General features: G+C 37.3%; 1 protein-coding gene across 4 annotated transcripts; it reads left to right on the top strand.

The window, feature by feature from the left end:
* Positions 1-16,486: 16,486 nt before the first annotated feature.
* Positions 16,487-20,081, top strand: RD3L (RD3 like). 4 transcript variants are annotated; one of them, XM_054162208.1, is made up of 4 exons: positions 16,487-16,852; positions 17,749-17,840; positions 18,497-18,797; positions 19,671-20,081. In XM_054162208.1, the coding sequence occupies exons 1-4, from the start codon at positions 16,761-16,763 to the stop codon at positions 19,966-19,968; spliced, it is 783 nt and encodes a 260-aa protein (XP_054018183.1). In that variant the 5' UTR covers positions 16,487-16,760; the 3' UTR covers positions 19,969-20,081. The 4 variants fall into 4 exon arrangements, with proteins under 4 accessions (XP_054018183.1, XP_009903110.1, XP_054018184.1 ...); XM_009904808.2 differs by having other exon boundaries at positions 17,752-17,840; XM_054162209.1 differs by lacking the exon at positions 16,487-16,852 and adding an exon at positions 17,330-17,517.
* The last annotated feature ends 1,776 nt before the right edge of the window (positions 20,082-21,857 follow it).

The following is a 21,857-nucleotide window of genomic DNA, read 5'->3' on the forward strand; positions in this document are numbered from 1 at the left end:
CACAGGACAACATTTGCAGTGCTACCAGGAATATCTGCTCAGCAGCCTGCTGCCAGTTTGACCACGGAAAGCAAGAGAGACTGAAAAAGTGTAGAGGCAGGTGTATAACAGCAAACCAGGACAATACTTTAATTTATTACCAATTTGGCTGAAAAACCCAACTATACTGAAATCAAAAGTGGAAATGCTATTTCAAATGGGTTTCACCAGGTACTACAGTAAAATTTACTTATTTGCATACAGATAATAAAAACTTAAGACTTCACTTTTATGTCATACTATTTCCCTAAGAAATACATAGAGCAGTGGGCAAGAAATCTGGTATTTTGTTTGCAAAGGCAGTATTTACTGTAAAATAAAGGCTATAGTCTAGACACATGACTGCACAGTTAGAGCTTCCTTTGTTAGTAACCTTTTCAGACAATCTCAAACAGCGGTGAAGGAGAAGCTAGCAGAACAGCTTCTTTTGTCTCTGTACTCTACTTCAACACGCTCCAACCCCTCAAACTTTCCTTTCCTCAAGGAAATCAAAAGGATGCATTTCCACATTAAAGAAACCTCCAAGAGCTGGACAATTCATTATGACAGTTTCATAAAGCTCTAAACCCAGTCTTCAAAAATAAAGCTTCTTTTACCTCAGTTCTGCATAATGCAAAAGTTAATAGGTGATCACAATGGTTTACTTAGTTCTGCTAAACACATACAAACCAGAAAATAGTAACAGCATCCTTTGAAAATATTTACTGTGTTCTTTAAAATACTTTTGCACAAGTTTCTAAATATATTCCACAGCAATATTCATACGTAGCATTCTGTCACAGCAACGCTGTGCAAAGGCTGACGCGCTTCCCTGTGGCACAAACATGTCACTACTGAGACATCAGTAGGTCTGCATGATTTGACCAGTGCTGGAAGAAAAGACATTGGTGCCAGCACACTGGTGATAAAGCAACGCAGCCTTCCACTCCTACCAGGTTTTCCATGTAATGACCACAATTTTGAAACGTGTTACAAGGAATCAACAGAAGACAGCAGCAATTCTATAACAGTGCTTATAGAAAGAAGCATTTTAAATAGTAGGATTCACATTCACCTTCTCTCAGTAGAAGCCCAGTGTATTAGTAACAAACCACTGACTGAAAGAATTTCACTGTAAAAACACAAAGGAACACAGTAGAAACAACGATCGGTATTCATGTATTTGCTAAATAATCACAACAATTTAATCAGTTTAGTACATCTCATTTTTTCATTGATTAAATGCAACATTTGCTTTAATCTTGCTTTTTATATGACAGTTCCCTAACAGCACTATCTTACCTTCTCCTAAGCACATGAATTTGGGGAAAAAAATTATTAAAAAGTAAACAGTCATCTAATATTTAGCCACCATCAATATGGAGAGTTTGAGAACTGTTAGTCACATAACTATTTAGTAGATGCTGCAAGTACTAAGAACTGTACAACTTAGTTTTTTTTTTGCTCTTACTGAGTTTGTCCGGGGAGCTAGCAGCATGATAACTGTGAGACATCAGTCTAGAGCAAACAGTATATTCTTGGGCCTCAGAGTAAACTGGCATCTTCAAATGAACATTGACACAACCCAAACAGCCATGGTAAGGGCTGCTAACAGAATGAAGATATAAACTTTTCCTGAAATTTGGTATGATCATTAGTGAAAACAAAACTGGGATTGGGAATTTGGGTAAAAGACCTTAAACTTAGCTGGCCCCCACTTTTTTTTTTTTTTTTTTTTTTTTTTAAATTAAAGATGTACTGAACAATGAAGACTTGCTACAGAATACTTAAATACACACCCTCATGAAAGTTCCAAGGTTATTTAACTAATTTAAATAAACATTCAGCTGCAGACTCTATATCACACAATGTAATTACCTTAAGTTCTTGTTTGGTTTTAGTTTTGGTGATGGATTTTTAATTACTTTTTTTTTGTTTAACATCTATGTAAGAGATCCTAAAATGAGAATTGGTCTCAAGAAAAAGAGATAACTTCTACCAATACAGAGGCATCTGCAGATTCAAAGAGCTACAGAACTAGGGAGTTATCAGCAAGTAAGGCACAATTTTCAATAGCTTACACTTTCAGGAAAACATTATTAAGACTGGGACAACAAAGCCAACAGATGTGCACCTCTGTAAGCACCGAGCTTGTCTTGGATTCTGACATACAAGGCCAGATTGAATGAGGACTAGAGCCTCTGAGTCTAGTTGAGAGGCAACCCTGCCCATGGCAGGGAGGTTGGAGTAGATGATCTTGAAGGTACCTTGCAATATAAGCCATTCCATGATTCTATGATATAGAGAATGCAACGTCCAACCTGAAAATAGTAAACTGAGGTAGCATGCAACTGCCCACAAACGTTATTTCATGACAAGCAAAGTATTTCTGTATACAAGAAGCATTAATGTGGATCCATTTATATTTATATAAACATCTCTATTCAGTCAGTGCAAAAAGAAAGTGAAAATTCAGTTATGGGAATGATGAATTTGCCTGCTCACTTCCTTTTCTCTTACTGAAGTTCTGTGGAGATGTATTGACTGCCATGACTATAAGAGTCTACTGCCCAAGGAAGGAGCAATTTTCCAGTATCTCAGTTATTGTAGCCCACACAGCAGATGTATTCCTTATGGTACCTGTTGCATGAATTGAATCCGAAAAGATCCTTTAACACATGAACAGATTTTTATATTCACCAGTTCAGGCAGAAAAGACTGTACAGCTGGACATTGGTATATAGAAACAAATTCATAGAATGGTTTGGGTTGGAAGAGACCTTAAAGATCATCTAATTCCAAACCCCCTGCCATGGGCAGGGACAGCTTCTGCTAGCCCTGGTTGCACAAGGCCCTGTCCAACCTGGCCTTGAACACTTACCAGAGGGGGGCATCCATAACTTCCCTAAATATACCACTAAACAAATTAAAATGGGACTTGAAAGTACTTGTTAGGTGAGTCAGACAAGATGTTTACTATGCCACTGATAATTCTGCTGAGCTACAAACACACAAAGTAATTACATTAGCAAGCAAGTTCATGGGAAAGGAAAGGCACTGGAAACAGGTTCCTACACTGACTCACAAAGCACAAGGACTTCAGATAAGTCATGCTACTTCAGTCATAATGCAAAGTACACAGAGTTGCTGTTGATTGTGCCCTGAAGAGCTTAATCCAAACCCTGGAAAATGTTATTATCCTTCGAGACTGGAGAAAACAGATTACAGTTTTGTGTCCTGTGTTGACTGCTGAGGGATGCCTGTAGGTGACATTAAAATTCCTAGGAAAATGCCACAAGTAATTAGTCTTTGCTCATGAGGCTTCTGTTCTCCATTGCAATCCTCAGCTTGCAAATATGTTGAATACAAAATGTTTTGAGATGAAGATCTGTGCTATGATTAATTTTCCTTGTATGCATGTTTTGAATCCAAAACATTTAAGGAACTCTGTAACTTAATTTTTTTTATATGTCAGAAACCTAACCAGAAGGAACATTTAAATTTCTTCCTCTCTGTAAGCAATTACTTCACCTAAGATCCAGAAGATACCTAGAAGAGACCCTTTTAATTTTGTGAAAATAATAAAGATAGAAGTTTCATAAAAATAATTATAGAAGCATCCTTAAAAAAAGAAAAAAAGATGATGATAATTTATTAAGGACTTTAGAAGTTTACTTAAAACTCTTAGTGCAAACAGTTTAGAATAGCCAGATTTTGGGGGTAGTGGTGCTATTTGTTCTCCATAGGATGCTTAAAGTAGGCAAATGTCCCATAGGCATAGCTCTGGAAGGTTTCCCGCTGCACAACATGCTGTGACCTCACTGAATCAAAGGTGTAATTCTGAATCTGAAACAGCTAGTACCAATTGATAAACTAGCCTGATGGGCCAGGGAAGAAATGATAAGGCACTAGTAACAGTTGTGACAAAGAATTTTCTCCTGCTTTTATTTAATCACTTTTTCTATTCACAGCAGTATCATTTCTACCATGTTATGCAGAAGTCAGAATTCTTAATGCAGTTCCCAGATGATTTCTTTTCTCAGCAGAGAAGCAGATTTGGCAGTTCTGTGTATCCTGTCAGTATACAAGTTTATACTGATTCAAAAACATTGGAAAGCACAAAATAGAAACTCAACAGAACTTCATAAAACACCAAGGTACAAGCAAACACCACAACAGTTTCACTAACTCTGCAAGATTTAAAACAGGCTGAAAATTCATATAGAAGATGGCATCTACAGTTACAAGAGCAATTCAGAAAGAATGAAAGAAAGAAGCAACAGAAGGCATTTCAATTCTGACACCTTCAGGGCAAATCAGTTTCTCATTTCCATGTTGAGCAGCTTATCGCTTGACTACGTTTGTACTCAACACAGCTAGAGTGGTAGGGCCCAGTCTAGCTAAATCCTTGATCGCTTATGACAATGTGCTTATTCTTAAATAGAACATGCCCTTCCAGACTGATACAGCTGAGAGTCAGAACTAGTTCTTAGAGCTCTTGAAATCTGCATGATGAACACATTACCATTTGAGAACAGCAGTCTCATTAACAACATATATATTTACAATCTATAAAATAAACATTACAAATCTCAAGTTCACTCACTGAGCTTCTTTATTATATTGTCCTAACATAATATTCCTGCATCTGTAAGTCAAAGTTAATACCAGCAAGAATCAGGATTTTCTGAAGTTTTTGTGTTATTCTATATTTAGATTTAGCAGCTTGGTCTCAAGAATGCAGTAGGAATTTTGCAGCCCTGTCACTACCCAGTCTGATCAGAGATCCTCACAGCTCAGAGTAGAATGATAGCCAGAGAAGGCAGGCATGAACACTGCATGAACAGCTCCTCAATCAACTGAGACTACACACCACAACACAGACAAAGAGTAGGAGGGGCCGGAGGCAGGGAAAAGGACAGAAAAAAGCATCTAATGGATTAATGCACATGCTGATATTTAAGTATTTAAGATGTTGTTATTAAGATACAACTGAAAGGGAAGAATAAATATTAGACGGTATAAATTTCATAGACAAGCATTATGTATTTATAAAATAAAGAACTGGGATGACTATGTGAAAATACTGCCTAAGAAGCCTGAGTTATAACCCTGTTTCTTTACAAGAGGAACACTGCTAGCATCGGTTCCTTTCAAAATTAACAGACCACCAGTGCTGCTAAACGAAGTTGCTGGCCTACCTCAGGTAGAACTCTCATTTGATAGATGAAGAACATTAAATGATCTACAATAATTCCTTGCATTAATCATTACCAAGGGTATTTCAGTCAACCTGCGTTTGTCCTTCATTTGCTAGTAAAGCACATTAAAAACTATGAAACACCACATTCTTGCACTACAACATTCAAAGCTTCTTCCAATCCCTTTGCTGCCCCATTTTCACCATTCAATACTTCCCCTCCTCTCCTACAAATTTTACAATGCCAAGTGAACAAGAGACAGTATTTTGTGGTTGGGACAGATTTGCAGCTGGACAACTGCACCTACTGTCTCTCACAGCTGATGACAGGCCAAACGAACAGCTTCATCACTTACCCAAGCTCCAGAGGTCACATAATTTGCAGAAGCATTGAATTAATTTCTAGAAAAATCTCTCAATTTGTCAAATTTTGGCATATAAACAAAGGGATACAACAGGTATTACAGAGAACAACAGAACAAACAAAACACCAAAATGTCCCTTTCCTGGGAGATGAGCTACAATAATAGATTTGGAAATTAAGAGGCACAGCAAGAGTTTGAAGCTGAGCAGTCCTGACAAGTGCGTCAGCCTTATACTGCTTTTACCAGAGCTCCTAGGAAAGAAGTGCAATCAAATTATCTCTAAAGGCATTTCAAAACAACTATACACAGAAAGAACATGGACAGAAAATAGGAAAACAGAATGGAGAAAGACATGAATACAATAAGTGGTGTTATTTACTTGCAGATACATTTCAATCACGTATCTACATTTATCAATACAATAAACAAGATGTATGTACACGTATCTATGCAACAGCATTACACACTGGTGTCCAGAAACTAAGGCATTTACTTTTGCTTTATACAAAGCAAACAAATGCACATACAGCACTAAAAAAAAACAAGAAACACAGGGGAGGGGTTTGTGGTTTGTTTAGGGAAGGAGATGGGAGAAAAGACCACAGGGAAGAAAAGGACAGGTTTATTGGAGTTTGTAACAGGAACACAAAAAAAAGTGTGCATACGCACACACGTTTATTTTCATTAACCTGGTTTATTGACATGCTGATCATTTCCAACAGCAGCAAGCTCTTGTGTCTCTGCAGTTTGTCTGCACTCTTCAGCATATTCAGTTCTAACACTCTCTGTGATAGGTAGCCTGAAGAGGAAAGAAATGACAAATCCATAAATGCTTCCTAATCTAAGTCATGGTTATTTCTGGGAATAAGAGCATTATACATTAAGTTCACAATGCAACTGTGTTTATTTCTTGATCTATGTAATAACCTAAAGTAACTCAAAAAACAATTGATCTGAAAAAGAAGAGATTTTTAACATGGCACTATCATACAGCTCTCATCATAGAGTAATTGACAGTATCCTGATGCCACAGAGGACCCACCCTCTATGACAAGACTATCTTTGTGCCAGCTTGGCTCTGCTAGAGACTACTCATCCAGTCATTATTTCCTCCTACAGCAAACACCAGTTATTTATCACCAAGATGTGGCTTCTTATCCGATTTTAACAGTATTTCAGTTATAAAGCTAAGGCAATTTTCCCTCAATGCAGAGTTCAACAGGATGCACCCATCTCTGCACAATCTCTATGGGACCCACTTCCACAAAGCAGACTACGACACTTTAGCAATTAACTTCTAGAACAGGTGGGAGAAGGAACACTCCATGATAGGCCTGAATCCAAGGTACAATTCAGAAAAGTTCATACACATCATGTCAGACCGTTTGTGGAGCAGATTATTCCACTGAATGTACATTAAACACAAGTAAAACCCCAAAATATAATGAGGGCATCAAAGACAAGCATTCAGTAATTGAAAGTAACATAATGAAGCTTGACCACACAATCTCCATTTGGCAACACTGTATGCAACAGATTTCAGTGGTATAACCAGGTATTCTTCATTTCCATACGACCAGTCTTACCAAGTGCACAGGACATACATTCTGACAACAAAATGTAGTTATGCAGTAAGTACAATTTCCCCCAGGAAAAAAAACCACCTGATTATGACAGTAAATGCTTTCATGCAGGAGCAGGTATTAATCGAGCTATTAACTGCCTTAAGCGGTAACAAACCAACCACTTCAATAAAAAACTTCCACTGAGAGTAGAAGATAAGAGTAACGTAGAACTATCTTCCTCCTTTGCTGCAAGGATCTTGCAGAACCATCAATACTAAAGTTGCAGCTGAAGTGGCCAAGAAAGTTTTATGTAATAGGATATATATTCAACCAAATGCTCCTGGGAGATGGAGTATTAAGCATTTCAAGAGGTTCACAAAAGTATGTACATGCTTTCAACGTGTGCCTGCACAGCTGCAGGTGAAAAAGGACAGTATGCTTTCAGTGACTTGTGAGAATACAGTATTTTTTTGTTTAAATATCCAGGTGTTTTCTTTCAGAATATAGGTTTTCTGTCTTCAGATAGCATTCAGTAAATATACTTCAGGCTACACAATGAACAAAAAAATATTTAATAGCCAGTCATTAAGTATGAACATTGCTCACTTAATGTACCAAATCAGGCTTTGGTCTTGGGGAAAATCATATGCAATTGGAAAATTGCACACAGTCATATGAAATGAACAAACAACATTCATTACATAATTTCTCAGTTTTTTAAATGCTGAGCTTTGCTGCTTTAATAAAATTAAAAAGATAACATTCTGTAAGCTTTTGAAGTCAAACGGGGGGGGGGGAAATCATTACAAAGCCCTTTGGCATTCTCCCAAGTCATCAGAACAACACAAGCAAGTAATCTTTGATAAGCCAACAGGAGGAAGTATCATTCCAAATATACCTGGACAAACACAAAGGGCTGGAACATTTTTCTGATTTGCTGATAGCAGAGGAATGAGAAGATTCAGAAAGCTCAAATCCACTGCAGACTAGAAAAGGACAACAGTAATAAAGGGACTTTTCTGGACTGTTAATGAAGTGTGTGTCTAATGCATCAGTTATCTCTTCTCCATTTCTATTCTTTCTGACAGAGTAAAAACTCACATTTCAGGACACCTGTCTTGCTATATAGCATGTTGTTAGGCTTTCCAGATTCCAGCCTTGGCACTCATCTACTTTTAGGCTGCCCTGGGTCTTTTGACCCCCCCAATACTGTACAACATTGGCAAACAGATTTTCAACTGCATATATGAAACATTCAGAATTCCACCAACTTATGAGGCAGCAGAAAGAGTTACTGAGTTACTGAAAAGTTAAAGTTATTGGTTTAAGGAAATACAGGAAACTTCAGATGTTCTGGTTTTAATTCTTTCCATCTCACTTTAAAAAGACTAAGAAAATGTTTTATTCTCAAAAGCAATCCAGATTTCTGTGGTTGAACCTGCAAACATATGATACTATGTTCATTCTAAATGGACAAAGCCACACAAAATCATGTCCCAACATCTGTAAAACCTAACTTGTTGGCTACCTTTGAAGGTGTACACTTCTCCAGACCTACCTATTTTGAAAAATACTCTCAGTAATTGCAGACATGGGAACTTTGAGACTGACAAGTGGCCAGTAAGAGGCTTTCTGTACAAACAAAATGTAGAAGACAGCATGCCTCTGTTCAGAGGAGAATTAACATTATCTTATGGGACGCCTTCCTTATTCTTTACCATGATGTAACATTTTTCTGAAGTGTGACTGATCTAGATACATGACATTACTTAAAATAATTTTGAGCATTTGGGACAAAAATCTTTAAGCCTTTCTTATTTAAGTTTAAAGGGAAATTCAGTGTCAAACAAAATACAATACAGCTGTCATTTCACAGAAATTACTAAAAGGGAAACGTCTGACACTTGTGTTTGTAAATGCTTTCAAATGCAGTGAGGACACCTTTCTTTAAAACAGTTCAGCTACAGAAAGGTCTTCCTTTTCTTCAAGCTATAGAATGACCTCTAGTAAGCCAACAAGGCTATCGTAACAGAGTACACTCAGAAAGTGCTCGCATTTGAAATATTTACCAAAGCATCTTTGCGTACACTTAAGTCATAAAATAGAATGTAGTTAATTGCCCATCTTAACCATAGTGGTGAGATGCAATTTGTTTGGCTCTTTTCAGTATCATGCACTACCATGCCAAAGCATATACTGAACACAGTCCATGTCTGTTTATAAAAAACCTTATTAATTGAACAGAGTCACACAATCTTATTTATTTCCAGGGAATAATTAAGAGCAGCAAATCTGAATGTATAAAGAAAATAGTCCAGTACGTAACACAATTCCAAGGATTAAGATGCATTCTTATCCACTTTCAGATACGTTTCAATTATTTAATTCCAGGGGAAAAGCTTCTATTCAAGGCCATATAAATTTAAGAATGTTTCCATCTTAGAGATAAGCAAATGAAAAATCAAAGTGTTCTATGGCTGCGTTTATAAAAGCTGTTATAGATGTACTTTTGCTTATTTATGCTCTGCTGCATCTGACAAAATCCCTGTTCACCTGGGACTGGGAGTTGAACAGAAAACTATGGACACTCATTTCACAGTTCACAAGAAAAAGACTGCCCTAAGTTATGGCTTCTACCACACACGCAAGCTGTTCACCTACTGAAGAGATCTGGGGTGGGGGTGGGGGTGGAGAATCACTTGGAAAAGTATTTAGGTTTACAGCATACAGACCAATATTTTGCTGTACAGTTTTAGTATGCTACATACAGTAGACTGTTTCAAAGCCTCTTTTCTGAAATTAAAATAATGTGACACTTTACATAACTGAACATTTGCCATGACAGTACATAACCTTCCACTGGGTTTACTGAAGGGCATACTAAAAATTTCTTTTAACTGGCAGCTGGCACTCTGTACTTTTAGAAAACTGGTCTTACCTGCAGAAATATAATAACTTTAATGAAATAATGTACTGTTAAAAAAAGTTTCAGTCATAAATAAGATGATAAATTAAATTCAGAGTAAGTGAAACCTATTAACTAAATACAAATTTTTAAGTGATTTACAGACTATTATACAACTCTAAGAACTGATGAGGTGCTTTGTTTGTTCCACTCAAGAGAACTGTTTTAAGACATAATTAGCTAAATTTAGTGCTAAAGTTTTCATATATAGGCATCTTAAAGGCTTGCACAACTCTTCCTCACAGTAGTTATTAAGAGCTCCTGTTTTAAAACAGCTGGGAATAGGGAGGAGAAAGGGAGCACATTAAAACTGCTTCACAAAATCCTGAAAATCTCAAATGCAAACATTTGGATATGCTATGCAAACTGAACATCTCAGAAATATGTATTAACTACCAAACCAACAGCTCTGTACAACCTTCCATTTTTCACAGTACCCAAAGGTAAAATCCAAGAAAAAAACCAACCACAAATGTCAGGATGAAAGCCCAAATCCTTGCATTTACTATCTATGGCGGAGACCAGACTGAAATGCTGAGCTTCAAGGAATTTGGCTCCTCTTGGAAATGAGCCGCAGCTCAAATAGGGATGGTTTGGAAGAGGGCAGCTATTAACTTGTGGCAGATGGTGACAAAGCGACTATGTCTCTAGCACACATGAAACAGTTAATTTTGTAAATTAGTACGGTTGTTCATTACCTTGAACCAAAAGCACAGTTCCTCTGTCAAGTACTGTTTCTGATCCTCTAGCAACATCACAAAGCATCTACACTCTTTAAAACTTCAAAAATCAAACTTCAAAATTCATCCCTTCCCTCTAATCAAAAAGATTATGAACTTGGCTGAATTTTAAAAAGTCAAATACTACCCTGTAACAAAAGCAAAAGAAAAACCCCACAACCAACCAACCAAAAAAAAAAACCAACCAAACCAAACCAGATAAATGCATTTGGTTATCAGCTTGGTAAAATCCAGTTTAAATAAATCTCCAAATAAAATGGAATGCAAGTAGGAGACTACTAAATTTAAAAAATGCCCATGAAGACTAATATTCACAGAATCACAGAAACATTCAAGGCTGAAAAAGACCCCTTGGGATCATCAAGCCCAACCAAGAACCCTACTCTACAAAGTTCGCCCCTAAACCATATCCCAAAGCACCACATCTAAACAATCTTTTAACACACCCAGGGCTGGTAACTCAACCACCCCCCTGGGCAGCCCATTCCAACATCTGACCACTCTTTCTGTGAAAATTTTTTTCCTGATGTCCAGTCTAAACATAACCTGTTGCAGCTTGAGGCTGTTCCCTCTTGTTCTATCGCTAATTATCCATGAAAAAGACCAGCACCAACCTCTCCACAATGCCTTTCAAATGCAAGATCCCCTCAATTTTAAACTGACACCTGTAACTCCCCTGCCTATCAGTGAAGCGCCCCCAGCACCAGAAACATTAATGCTACAAACTGTCCTAATTTTATCCATCAGAGAGCAACAGTAATACGATAACTTACACAACTTTCAGTCAGCACTTAAAAGAGAATTATTACTGCTGTTAGCTGTCACAGCAAAGGACTAAACAGAGAATCTTACTGAGGGGACTCTCGTGTAGGCTCATGGCAATTTTTGTTCATAGTTGTTAAAAAACAAAGGCCGTAGTCAAAAGCTGTCTGAAGCAATCAGAGCACACAGACTCACCATCTGTCTGCAGCTTAAAAGAGCTAAGCAAGTTATTCTATCAAATCAGAAGAAAAATGCTCTGCAAAGTTGATCATTAAATCCAAAGTGGAGCTGCATTTATGAATGGAATCATATCATCCAACACGCTATCTATGAATAGCCAGAAAAATTAAATCTTGCTTTTCTCAGCTGACTGGCAGCATTGGTAACCTTTCTACAAAACTACTCTAGGTCTGCCTGGGAGAGAGTTAATTTTCTTCATGGTAGCTCTGCAATGCTGGTTTTAGTTTTGTGACCAAAGCAATAGATCAAACCCACAAATCTTTTAGTTACTGCTGTGAGCAGCATTTGCACAGCAGCAAGGCCTTTTTCATTTCTCACACTGTACACCCCCAAGTGAACAGTGCTGAGGGTGTACAAGAGGAGGAGGCACAACCTCAACTAACCAAAGAGATATTCCATGCCATATACTGTCATGTTGAGTAACAAAAATAGAAAAGTGGGAGAGGGGTGTTCAGTTCGGCTTGCCATCTACTGTTTGGTTAGGCATTGGTCTGCCTGTGGGAAGTGATGTGTAACAGCTTTTGCACCACTTTCTTTGTTTTCTCTCTCTCCTTCCACTCTTTCAACAGTTTTTCTCTCAACTCCAGCTTTTCTTGCTTTTACTCTTCCACTTCTTTTCTGCCATCCTGGAAACATCCACAAAGCCACCTGTTACTTTTCAAGTACTCCTGAGGAGTTACGTTTTGCTATTTTATGATGAAAGCTAAATTCCAGGTATATGCAGCACAACTTGCAGCTCACACCGACTCATTCTATTTCCCTGTGGTAAGTTTCAGCTATTTACCCATGTTGTGGTTATACTTACATCACAAGTACACATAAATATTCTTACTCCCTAGTTGGGCTGTGCCTTCAACAGAGCTGAGGACTCCTAGCAGCTGGTAACAATACAAAACCGTAAGAGTTTTGTATCTCACAAGCAGAGAGTCAAAGTTTTGACCCTAAAGAACTTAAACAGAAGTATTACTTGCTTTTGAAATAAATCCTTAATCCTTGCAGCCTCACTTCGGTTATTTACTTCCAGATTACCTTAATCACCAAGCTTCCCCTCACAACTGTGATGTCAAACAGGAAGAGGTAAAAGAGGGATTCCTTAGAATAGATGAGACATTTTGAGTACCAGTCGTTTTCAGGTTAAAGATTAGTGCCATGAACTGCACTTTCCCACCTTCACCCCAAGCTGCACGTGGCTAAACAAAACCACTCTGAAGCTAAGGAGAAATGCTGGGTTTAGGTGCAATTCACTACAAAACACACCCAGAATGTAACTGCCACCATGGATGCAGTACCATCGTAAGAGGAATTATTTAAGGATGACATGTACTAGTACCACACCAGACTCTTTTCTCTTTGAAGAGCTAGTAACAGAATGCCTCCTAATAACTGAACAGTGTCTCATATTTTATTTATTTTAAAGTTGAATGAAAATAATAAACAGAACATAAGGCCTCAGTAGGAACTGTTTTACAACATGAAGCAAGGCATGCTCATTCTCCAGGGAGTCAGTCATTTTAAGAATCACCTGCTAAATTAGAGGCTATGGCTATGTTTACTGAAGCCAGTAGGGAAAAACCCCACACCTTTCCTTATTAATCTATTCTAGAGTAATTTCATGCAAATCATGCTTACTTTGCGCACTCACATAACTACTGGAAGTTAAGTTACTTTAACGATTCCTCACTTCTGTATTTCTAAGCCAAACGTCCTGTAAACAGCACAGCTACAAGCCACAGGGAAACCACATACATCCATCATAACCCACAACAAGTCCTCACCACAAACCAGTCACTGCTAGAGATGCATTGAGATTGCTTCATCGTTTCATGTGTGGTTGTCATTGCTCATCCATATTGATGTAAGCATTTAACAACCTTATACATAAGCTCTACCATGCAAACCACTCTTTTAGAATGCCAGCTCTATTCAGCCAAATTGAAGCATTTATTATTCATCTGGTCTGAAGGCACATGAGACTCAAGTCAATACATCTAGCTGCATGGCCACACAATTAGAAATTTTCCATGGGTCTCCATTTCTACCACTATTTCAGACAAAGGCTTCCGAGAATCACAGAACCACTGAATGTTAGGGGCTGGATGGGAACTTGAAAGATCACCTAGTCCAACCCCCCAATCCTGCCAGAGCAGGATTACCTAGAGTAAGTCACACAGGAATGCATCCAGGTGGGTTTTAAATGTCTCCAAAGCAGAAGACTCCACAATCTCTCCAGGCAGCCAGTTCACTGTTCTATCATCCTTACAGTGGAGAAGTTTTTCCTTGTGTTGATGCGGAACCTTCTATGCTCCAGCTTGCACCTGTTGTCCTATGATTGGGAACCACAGGGAAGAGCCTGGCTTCACTTTCCAGACACTTACCATTCACATATGTATAAACATCAATATGGTCACCTCTCAGTCTCCACTTGTCCAATCTGAAGAGACCCAGCTCCCTCAGCCCTTCCACATGAAGATGTTCCACTTCCTTAATTTCTGTGGCTCATGTTTCATTTGCACAGCTAGAGTAATCTGCAGTGGAAGTCATGCACACAGTGCAATACAACCATTTGGTTATTGCTAATGGAGTTTCTAGAAAAGGTACCATCTAGAAAACATCTTAAGAAAAACAAAGAATTAGATATTTCTCTCTTCTCCTCCCATCATCTAACATCTCCACACACCAGGTTATGCAGACTCCTAGAGAGAAACCAGCAGAAATGACAATTAGTTCAAAAGCAAGACCTGTTTGATGTGAACCTCCCATTTACTTGGGGTTGGATAGAGAATAATGAATACAGGAGAAAGAGGAAGACATGTACACTTTGGAATACATTAGGGGTTTTTTTGTACCAATAAGTGAACAGGGAAAAAAATACACTATCACTGAGATAGCAAGGATAGAGATCTCATTTTATCCACTAGCTGCCACCCTTATTTCCTTATTTATCCTATTAATATTCAATTATCATGTGCTCTTGTAAGCCTATTGTTTTGGAATAAGGTTCTTTGCTGAAGAACCTGGACCTGCCATAGCAAGAAAGGAAAGACCACTAAAACTGTCTGAATTGATTTATGAAAGGAAATCTGCATTTTGACTTCAGCAACTCTTTCTGCTCCCCGAGTTCAATTTTGGAACAGCACCAGAAACAAAGTCCAAAATACGCTACAGAACAAGGATACTCCTGATTTACATACATAAAAGGAGATGCTCACTACAGTTCAAAGAAAATTAAGTTATAGAAATGTGAGATGCATTAGGAATTCATTACATTTCTTGTCTCAGAAATCAGGAAAACAAAGGAAATGGAGGTTGAAAGAAAGCTTAAAAAAAACTTCCAAGAATCTTCACTCTACATTCTACATTACACACAAAACCAACGAGGATTAATCTACAGAGAAAAAAAATCAATTAGCTAACAACTGCTCTCCTAAAGTGGCAAAATAAATGAGAAAAAAAAAAGACAAAAATTACTCAACATTACATAACTCACGTTATGGTCTCGCTCAAGTAGTATAACCTGGTTTAGTCACCAATACCAGAAAAGAAAAATTCAAAAAAGAGAAAGTGAAACTATAAATATATGGGTTTGGTATGTTACACTAAGAAAGTGAAAGTGCTAGGACTACATTTTCTAAAATTTCCACAAGTGAGTAAAGAGAGAAAATGTCAAAGACAAGTTCAGAAGCTTATGACCACAAATCACATTTAAAGCCACAGCATCTCCAAGTTATCTATATTTACTGACTGAATGAAAACACAAGATTGCTAGATAAATGGTAAGAAAATAAAACATTTTCCCCCCAGAATGAGTCAACAAACACAAAAGAGAGGAGGGGGGAAGAAAAAAAAATAAAAATCTAAAGGTAAGTAGTAAAGGCTTCACACCATTTGCAATTTTATCTTTGTAGTTTTAGAAACTGCCTAAAACTAATAAAGACACACTCAGCAATGTCTTCAGGGAACAGACCCATTACCAGAAAGTCAGAACTTCCATCCTGACACAGAACTGCAGAACCATGAGCCTCTTCAGGGATAGCTGCATGGAATTGTACACTCCACAAAGCTTCTCAGATTAACCACTGGCTAGCAACTGCATAACATACTACTCTATATTTAAATTCCAGTTCCTAATACCAGTCTCACATGAACAGCCATTTCTTCCTGATCACAGAGATCTGAAATATATTAAAAAGTAGTAGCAATACAAATTTTCAGCTTTACTCTTCACCCATCAATGGAAACACCATTCTCAGCATCCTACCTGACAAAATCTGATGACACAAAGATAGGTGCAATAAACCCAAACTGTTGTAGCTTTAATTAATCTGCACACCTTCCAGTAAGCATCACTAATTTGCAAAGACACTACAATGGGGTTATGCTGTACAGCAGCTTACTTGCAGATTTGATACAGAGGGGGGAAAAGTGTTGACATGTTAACTGTGCTGCAAAGGAGGTGGCAAGGAGCATTTTAATTTCATCTGAAAATCTGTCAGGACAGTTCTGTCATGATAAACCTAGGTCCCTTCCTTTTTCTTAGTACCACATACAATGCAATGTGAAAACCTTCCAGTTGAAGAGGATTAATGATGACATTTGAATTTTTACAATGTATAAGTAGTATCAGCTTTAATAACAGCCACACAAGTCATCTTTATGTTGCATGACATCTAGAACAAATTTACAGAACCTTTGTTCTCCCAACAGTTCAACAAACCAGTAGAAGCAAAGAAGTAGGAATGAAAAATACTTACAGGAGCAAAGACAGTCATTAAAACAAGAGCAAGCAGAAGAGAAAGCATTTCATATACCTTGCCTACTGTTTAGGTTAATAGGAAGAGACCAGATAACTGGAACGGAAAATGGCTGCTTCATCGACCTTTAGTGTGCACAGTGCCGTCTCTGTAAATGAATCTTAAAAATGGATATGCTCAAAATACTCATCAAGGAAAGACAGAGCAGGCAACTGACAGCCAGTTGAGAGAGGAGCAAAGTCTACGGTAAGACTTACAATTTGGGGCTATTTAGATCCATTTGACCTCAATTTGCATCTCCTTATCACTCTACTCCTTTAATTAGATTAATGTGTCTTACATGGTAGGTGTTACAGACTGGCTTCTTCAAACATATATAAACATTAATTAAAAATGCTAACAGCTATGCACAGTAATGAAAAAATATAGTGCCATGAGACTGATGGAATTCATCTAGAAAAGGTATTTAATATAGCAACAGAATCCTGAGCAACTGTCAAATAGCTCTTTTCTGTCAAGGCTCACTTGACAAAGGTTTTAGATGATCTTTACTAGATAAGACTATTTTTAACTGTTTAAAAATGACAATAGAACAGCCTGATCTCCCTTTAATGGGAGAAAAGTCTTCCAGCATCTCAATGGCCTCAAAGTTTGATAAAAGCAACATAGTTATTTTTAGCACTCTACAGTCATAAAAAACACAGCTCTAAACTGTGACCTACAGCTATGCACAGCCAAGCATCACATCATACGACAGCCTTAACTTTAGCTAGAAGCACGTCTGTAGTTGCTTCAGACTATCATTATTCATCTCACTATCACCAATACCTTTGGATGGATTTAGCAACAAGCATTTGAAATTGTTACCATCTTTTTGTAAATTGCTGCCATCGGCAGAACTCGGTTCAAAGGTAGGAGATCTTAATGGACTTGGTAGAAAGTATCTGAGAGACCATCTTAGGTTAAATGGATTACCACTTTTCTCTGGTACAGAGGATGAAAAAGAACTTTAAAAGCAGAAAAGCTTAACCTGTCATATTCAGTACAGAAAGTCATTTTTCTAAGCACAGTTTGAGTAAATGAAAAAGAAAAAAAAAGAAAAAAGAAAGCAAAACAGAAAAAAAATCCTTATTTTCTTCCAGCAGTAGTAACAGCCTGGGAACAGGATATGCTACAATAAGAGACCTTCAAGCAAAGTCACCTGAAATAACAGTGTTCACAAACAACTGCAAAGGTAATTTATGTTATCTTATTCCAATTTGTCTGCTTGTGTCTGTGTGATTTGTAACCTTTAAAAGCCTATTCCATGAGATTTCTGTTTTCAGGTTATGTAAAAAGATAATTTAAAATCAAAACTGGTACAGAAGTTGAAAAAAATAGATCATACAAAGTTCCAGCACTTATTTAATCACTTTTTAAATGTACAGGTAACTTAAAATTTTGGAAGGTGAGGGGTTGGGGGGGGGGGGGGTGTTGGGGTTTTTTTTGTTTGTTTGCTTAGTCTTGTTGGGGTGTGGGGGTTTTTTTTGGGGGGTGTTGTTTTTTCTCTGGGAAGAGGTGTGGTTGTTGTAGGGTTTTTTGGTTTTTACTTGTGGGCTTTTTAAAAACCATATATACTAGCATAATAAGACTATAGATGTTTACAAGATAACAGATATGCATTTTGAAGCGTTATAAACTTTACTCAGTTATAATAACTCAGGAAACAGATGGAAAATATTGCCAGATTTCATTATAGTTTGGCACTTACAACTATTTATATCATACTGAAAAGCAGTTTAGGTTCATTAATAGTTTGCCTTAGACATTCAGTTGCTAAGAAGGAAGTATAAGTGTACAGACAGAAATTACAGAAATAAGGTTTGTTGTTGTTTTTTTTTTCTCTCACAGCTAAAATGCCACTTTTCAGCTGGATGAAATGGTCAAAAAATGATCCCTACAAATCTACAAGATACCCTGGATCAGAAGTAGTTACAAAAACCCTACTGAGGGAATTGAAATGGCACCTGAAAGAGCGTGAAAGGTTAATACAAGAGATTGAAAATGAACAAAAAGTCCAGAAGACTGGCATGGATTATAACTGGCTGAAGAACCAAAACCCTCAAGCAACCATTCCAGCAACAGAGCAACGGCAGCTGGAAGTTCTGTGTTCACAAATCCAGCCTTGCCAAACAGGAACTGTTCTCAGCAGGTAACTTTCATATTTCGCTTTGAGTATTCTATCTGAAGTAGGATGTTTCTTTTACCTAATCCAAGTTTATATTTGGCTCTGCTATTTCTTCTAAAGTTACAAGGATCAGGAATTGGAACACATTTTCACAGGTCTTACAGAAATTAAGTCTTTGCTTTATTGAAGGAAGTTTTAATCTGAGTTTTCCTGGTCTAATCCTAAACAAGGGAAGTATCACATGCTTAAACATGTAACTTATAAATAATTTGATTTTTTTTTCTGTTATTTATCCCAAATATTTATTAAATAGTAACCTCATAACTAAAAGCAAATTAAAACACTAATGCAATAGTTATGCAGAAACCCTGCTTCATGTCCAAAATATCAGTGAAAAGAAACAGAAACCCCCCCACAAAAAAACCTCAACAAAATCTTGGTTTTTTAAAAAACAACCAACCATATCCATATTTTGTGAAGAAAAATTCTCCTATGTCCAAGTGCGTATTAAATACATTTTCTAGGGACACATAACAACGACAGAATATGCCTACATGCCTTTTAAAGCCCAGAACATACCTAAGGGCAAAGTCAGTTTAAATCAAGTAACCCAGATGGGCCAGGGAAGAGGGGAAAAAAAAAAACCAACAAACAACCAAAAAAAGCAAAGCACAAGCATGCCCAATAACAGTAGCTTTCAATCCTTATAATAGCTGGACTACATCCAGTGCATTGTTGGAGCTCTTTTCCTCTCAGTCTTTTAGGGAAATGTGGCAACAAGGAATAAATGATACCAGAACGTAGTAATTTCCTCCTTCTTCCATTTCTCTCAAAAGACCAGAGGGGAAACAGAAGAATTTTCAATACTGACGATTAGATTTTCATTTTTGTTTCTAGATTTCGTGAAGTTTTGGCAGAAAATGATGTTTTACCTTGGGAAATAGTCTACATATTCAAGCAAGTGTTACAAGATTTTCTTACTACCATTGAGAGACGAAACCAGCAAGACTCACTGGTAGATGCATGGAATACAAATTGCTCTGAACATTGCAGCCTGCATGGAAACAGTTCTAACAAATCAGACAAAGACGAAATCCCCACAGTTTCAAGCTACGTTGACAAAACCACACAAAGCATGTTTCCCACCTTCTCTCATAGAATCTGGAACCTACCCTATTACTACCCTTCAAGTTAAGTTGGCTTGTCTTTCTTTCTAAAAGCTATGTAGCTGCTTGCATTCCTTTCCTGTGATTGCCATCCACAAAAATAGGAATAAAACATGTGACACGCTTTCCTTCTTTCCAAGAAATTAAAATCCTTGATTATAGCTAGTATGCAATAAACAAGCTTAAAATATGAACTCTCCTTTTATCTCTATAGATCCTTAAAGATGTTGTGTTTGAAGGCACCTTTTGGCCAAAAATGTAGATGTTTCTGAAAATCTCCAAAGCATTTTATTTTTAGTAATATATATATTGATGTATTTAAATAAGAAAAGACGGTTTTCCGCATTTTGAAATAGCATTAATCCATAAAGCGTTAGGCAAAAACTTCTGTATTTGTCACATAGCTTTTAGGCTCTCTAGGAACTTTACATTGTATAAGATAAATGGTTTAATATAATATTAGAACAAATAAACTGTTAAATACTTTTTTTGGAGCTGAATAGTTATTTAACTTCAAAAGTCAGTCATAAAATGAAATGTCAGAAGATATAACATGTTGCATGTACTGGTTCTGTATTTTTTTGGAATTGTACTCTGCACGTGCTGAAGTCTCGTGAAGGGTAAAAACTATATCAAAACTTTTTATATTTAATAGCATTTAACAAATAGCTCTCTATTCTTCATGAAAATAATGAATTATTTTATTTCAAATAGCTGTGTTTGCTGATTGAAACCCAGACTCTACATTAAACTTAAAACATTTAATTCAAAACAGGCAGTACTTTTCTAGGAAAGCAAAAGAGTCAACAACTTGTTTCCAAAGCAAGAGGTGGCAATTTTAACAAAAATCTGTGTTTTTCAGTTGCCAGCATCTATCACTGAGTTCATAGCAAGTTTTACATGACTGATTGGATACATAGCAGTCATGGTCAGAGAAGACAATTAGAGCAGAAAATCAATGAAAACATATGCCAGAACTCAGTTTGCTACACTTCCAATTGGACTCCCATCACTATGCCACAAAATTTTGTGTCTTATGTAACATCTCCCATCTCCAAATTTCCATTTAACCTGTCTGCTACATCATAAAAACCAGACAAGATTCACATCGCCCAATTCACAATATGCACTATTTTGCAAACAAGGAGGAAAACTGCTCCTCTGATTTTCTTCAAACAGTGGAGACAACATTCAGATTTCTTGAATTTGGTAACATACAACTGAAAAACATTTCCTTGTGCTCCACAGCTGTAGACCCCATCCACAAAAGAAAATATTACTGATGTAACACAAATTAGGTGAAACAAATGGCACAAAATTTTCATAAAAGAAAAAACTACTATTGTAAAAAGCCTTTGGAAAACTTCATCATGAAGAAGAGTGGAACATAATATTCAGAGAAGGTAAAACAATCAGCACTGTTGCATACACCTGACAAAGCACTAGTGAACTAGAGTGAATCAGGTTTAGAACAATAAAAACTGGCAGTTCACCCTCCACTTTCCATAAACAAAATACACAAAACCTTGCAACTATATGCAAATTCAGAGAAGGGCCAAGAGGATGATCAGAGTGCTGGAGCACCTGTAAGGACATGCTGAGAGACTGAGTTGTTCAGTTCAGAGAAAGCTCCTAGGAGACCTTATCATGGCCTTCCAGTATCTGAAAGGGGCCTACAAGAACGCTGGCAAAGGACTTTTTAGGATGTCAGGTAGTGATAGGACTAGGGGGAGTGGATGCAAGCTATAGAGGGGGAGATTTATATTAGACATTAGGAAGAATTTCTTCACCATAAGGGTGGAGAGATACTGGAAAGGGTTGTCTAAGGAGGTGGTGGAGGCCCTATCTCTGAAGGTTTTTAAGGCCAGGCTGAATGCGGCTCTGGGCAACCTGATCTAGTGGAAAGTATCTCTGCCCA

This window comes from Dryobates pubescens, chromosome 5 (genome assembly GCF_014839835.1).
Source record: "Dryobates pubescens isolate bDryPub1 chromosome 5, bDryPub1.pri, whole genome shotgun sequence".
In the NCBI taxonomy this organism is placed as follows: Eukaryota; Metazoa; Chordata; class Aves; order Piciformes; family Picidae; genus Dryobates; species Dryobates pubescens.

Bases quoted from the DNA above. Each gene is read 5' to 3' on its own strand.
- RD3L (XM_054162208.1), top strand. From the start codon at position 16,761: ATGAATCTTAAAAATGGATATGCTCAAAATACTCATCAAGGAAAGACA. The intron at 16,853-17,748 runs GTAAGACTTACA...ATTTTCTTCCAG, and splicing joins AGAGAGGAGCAAAGTCTACG to CAGTAGTAACAGCCTGGGAA. The intron at 17,841-18,496 runs GTAATTTATGTT...TTTCTCTCACAG, and splicing joins GTTCACAAACAACTGCAAAG to CTAAAATGCCACTTTTCAGC.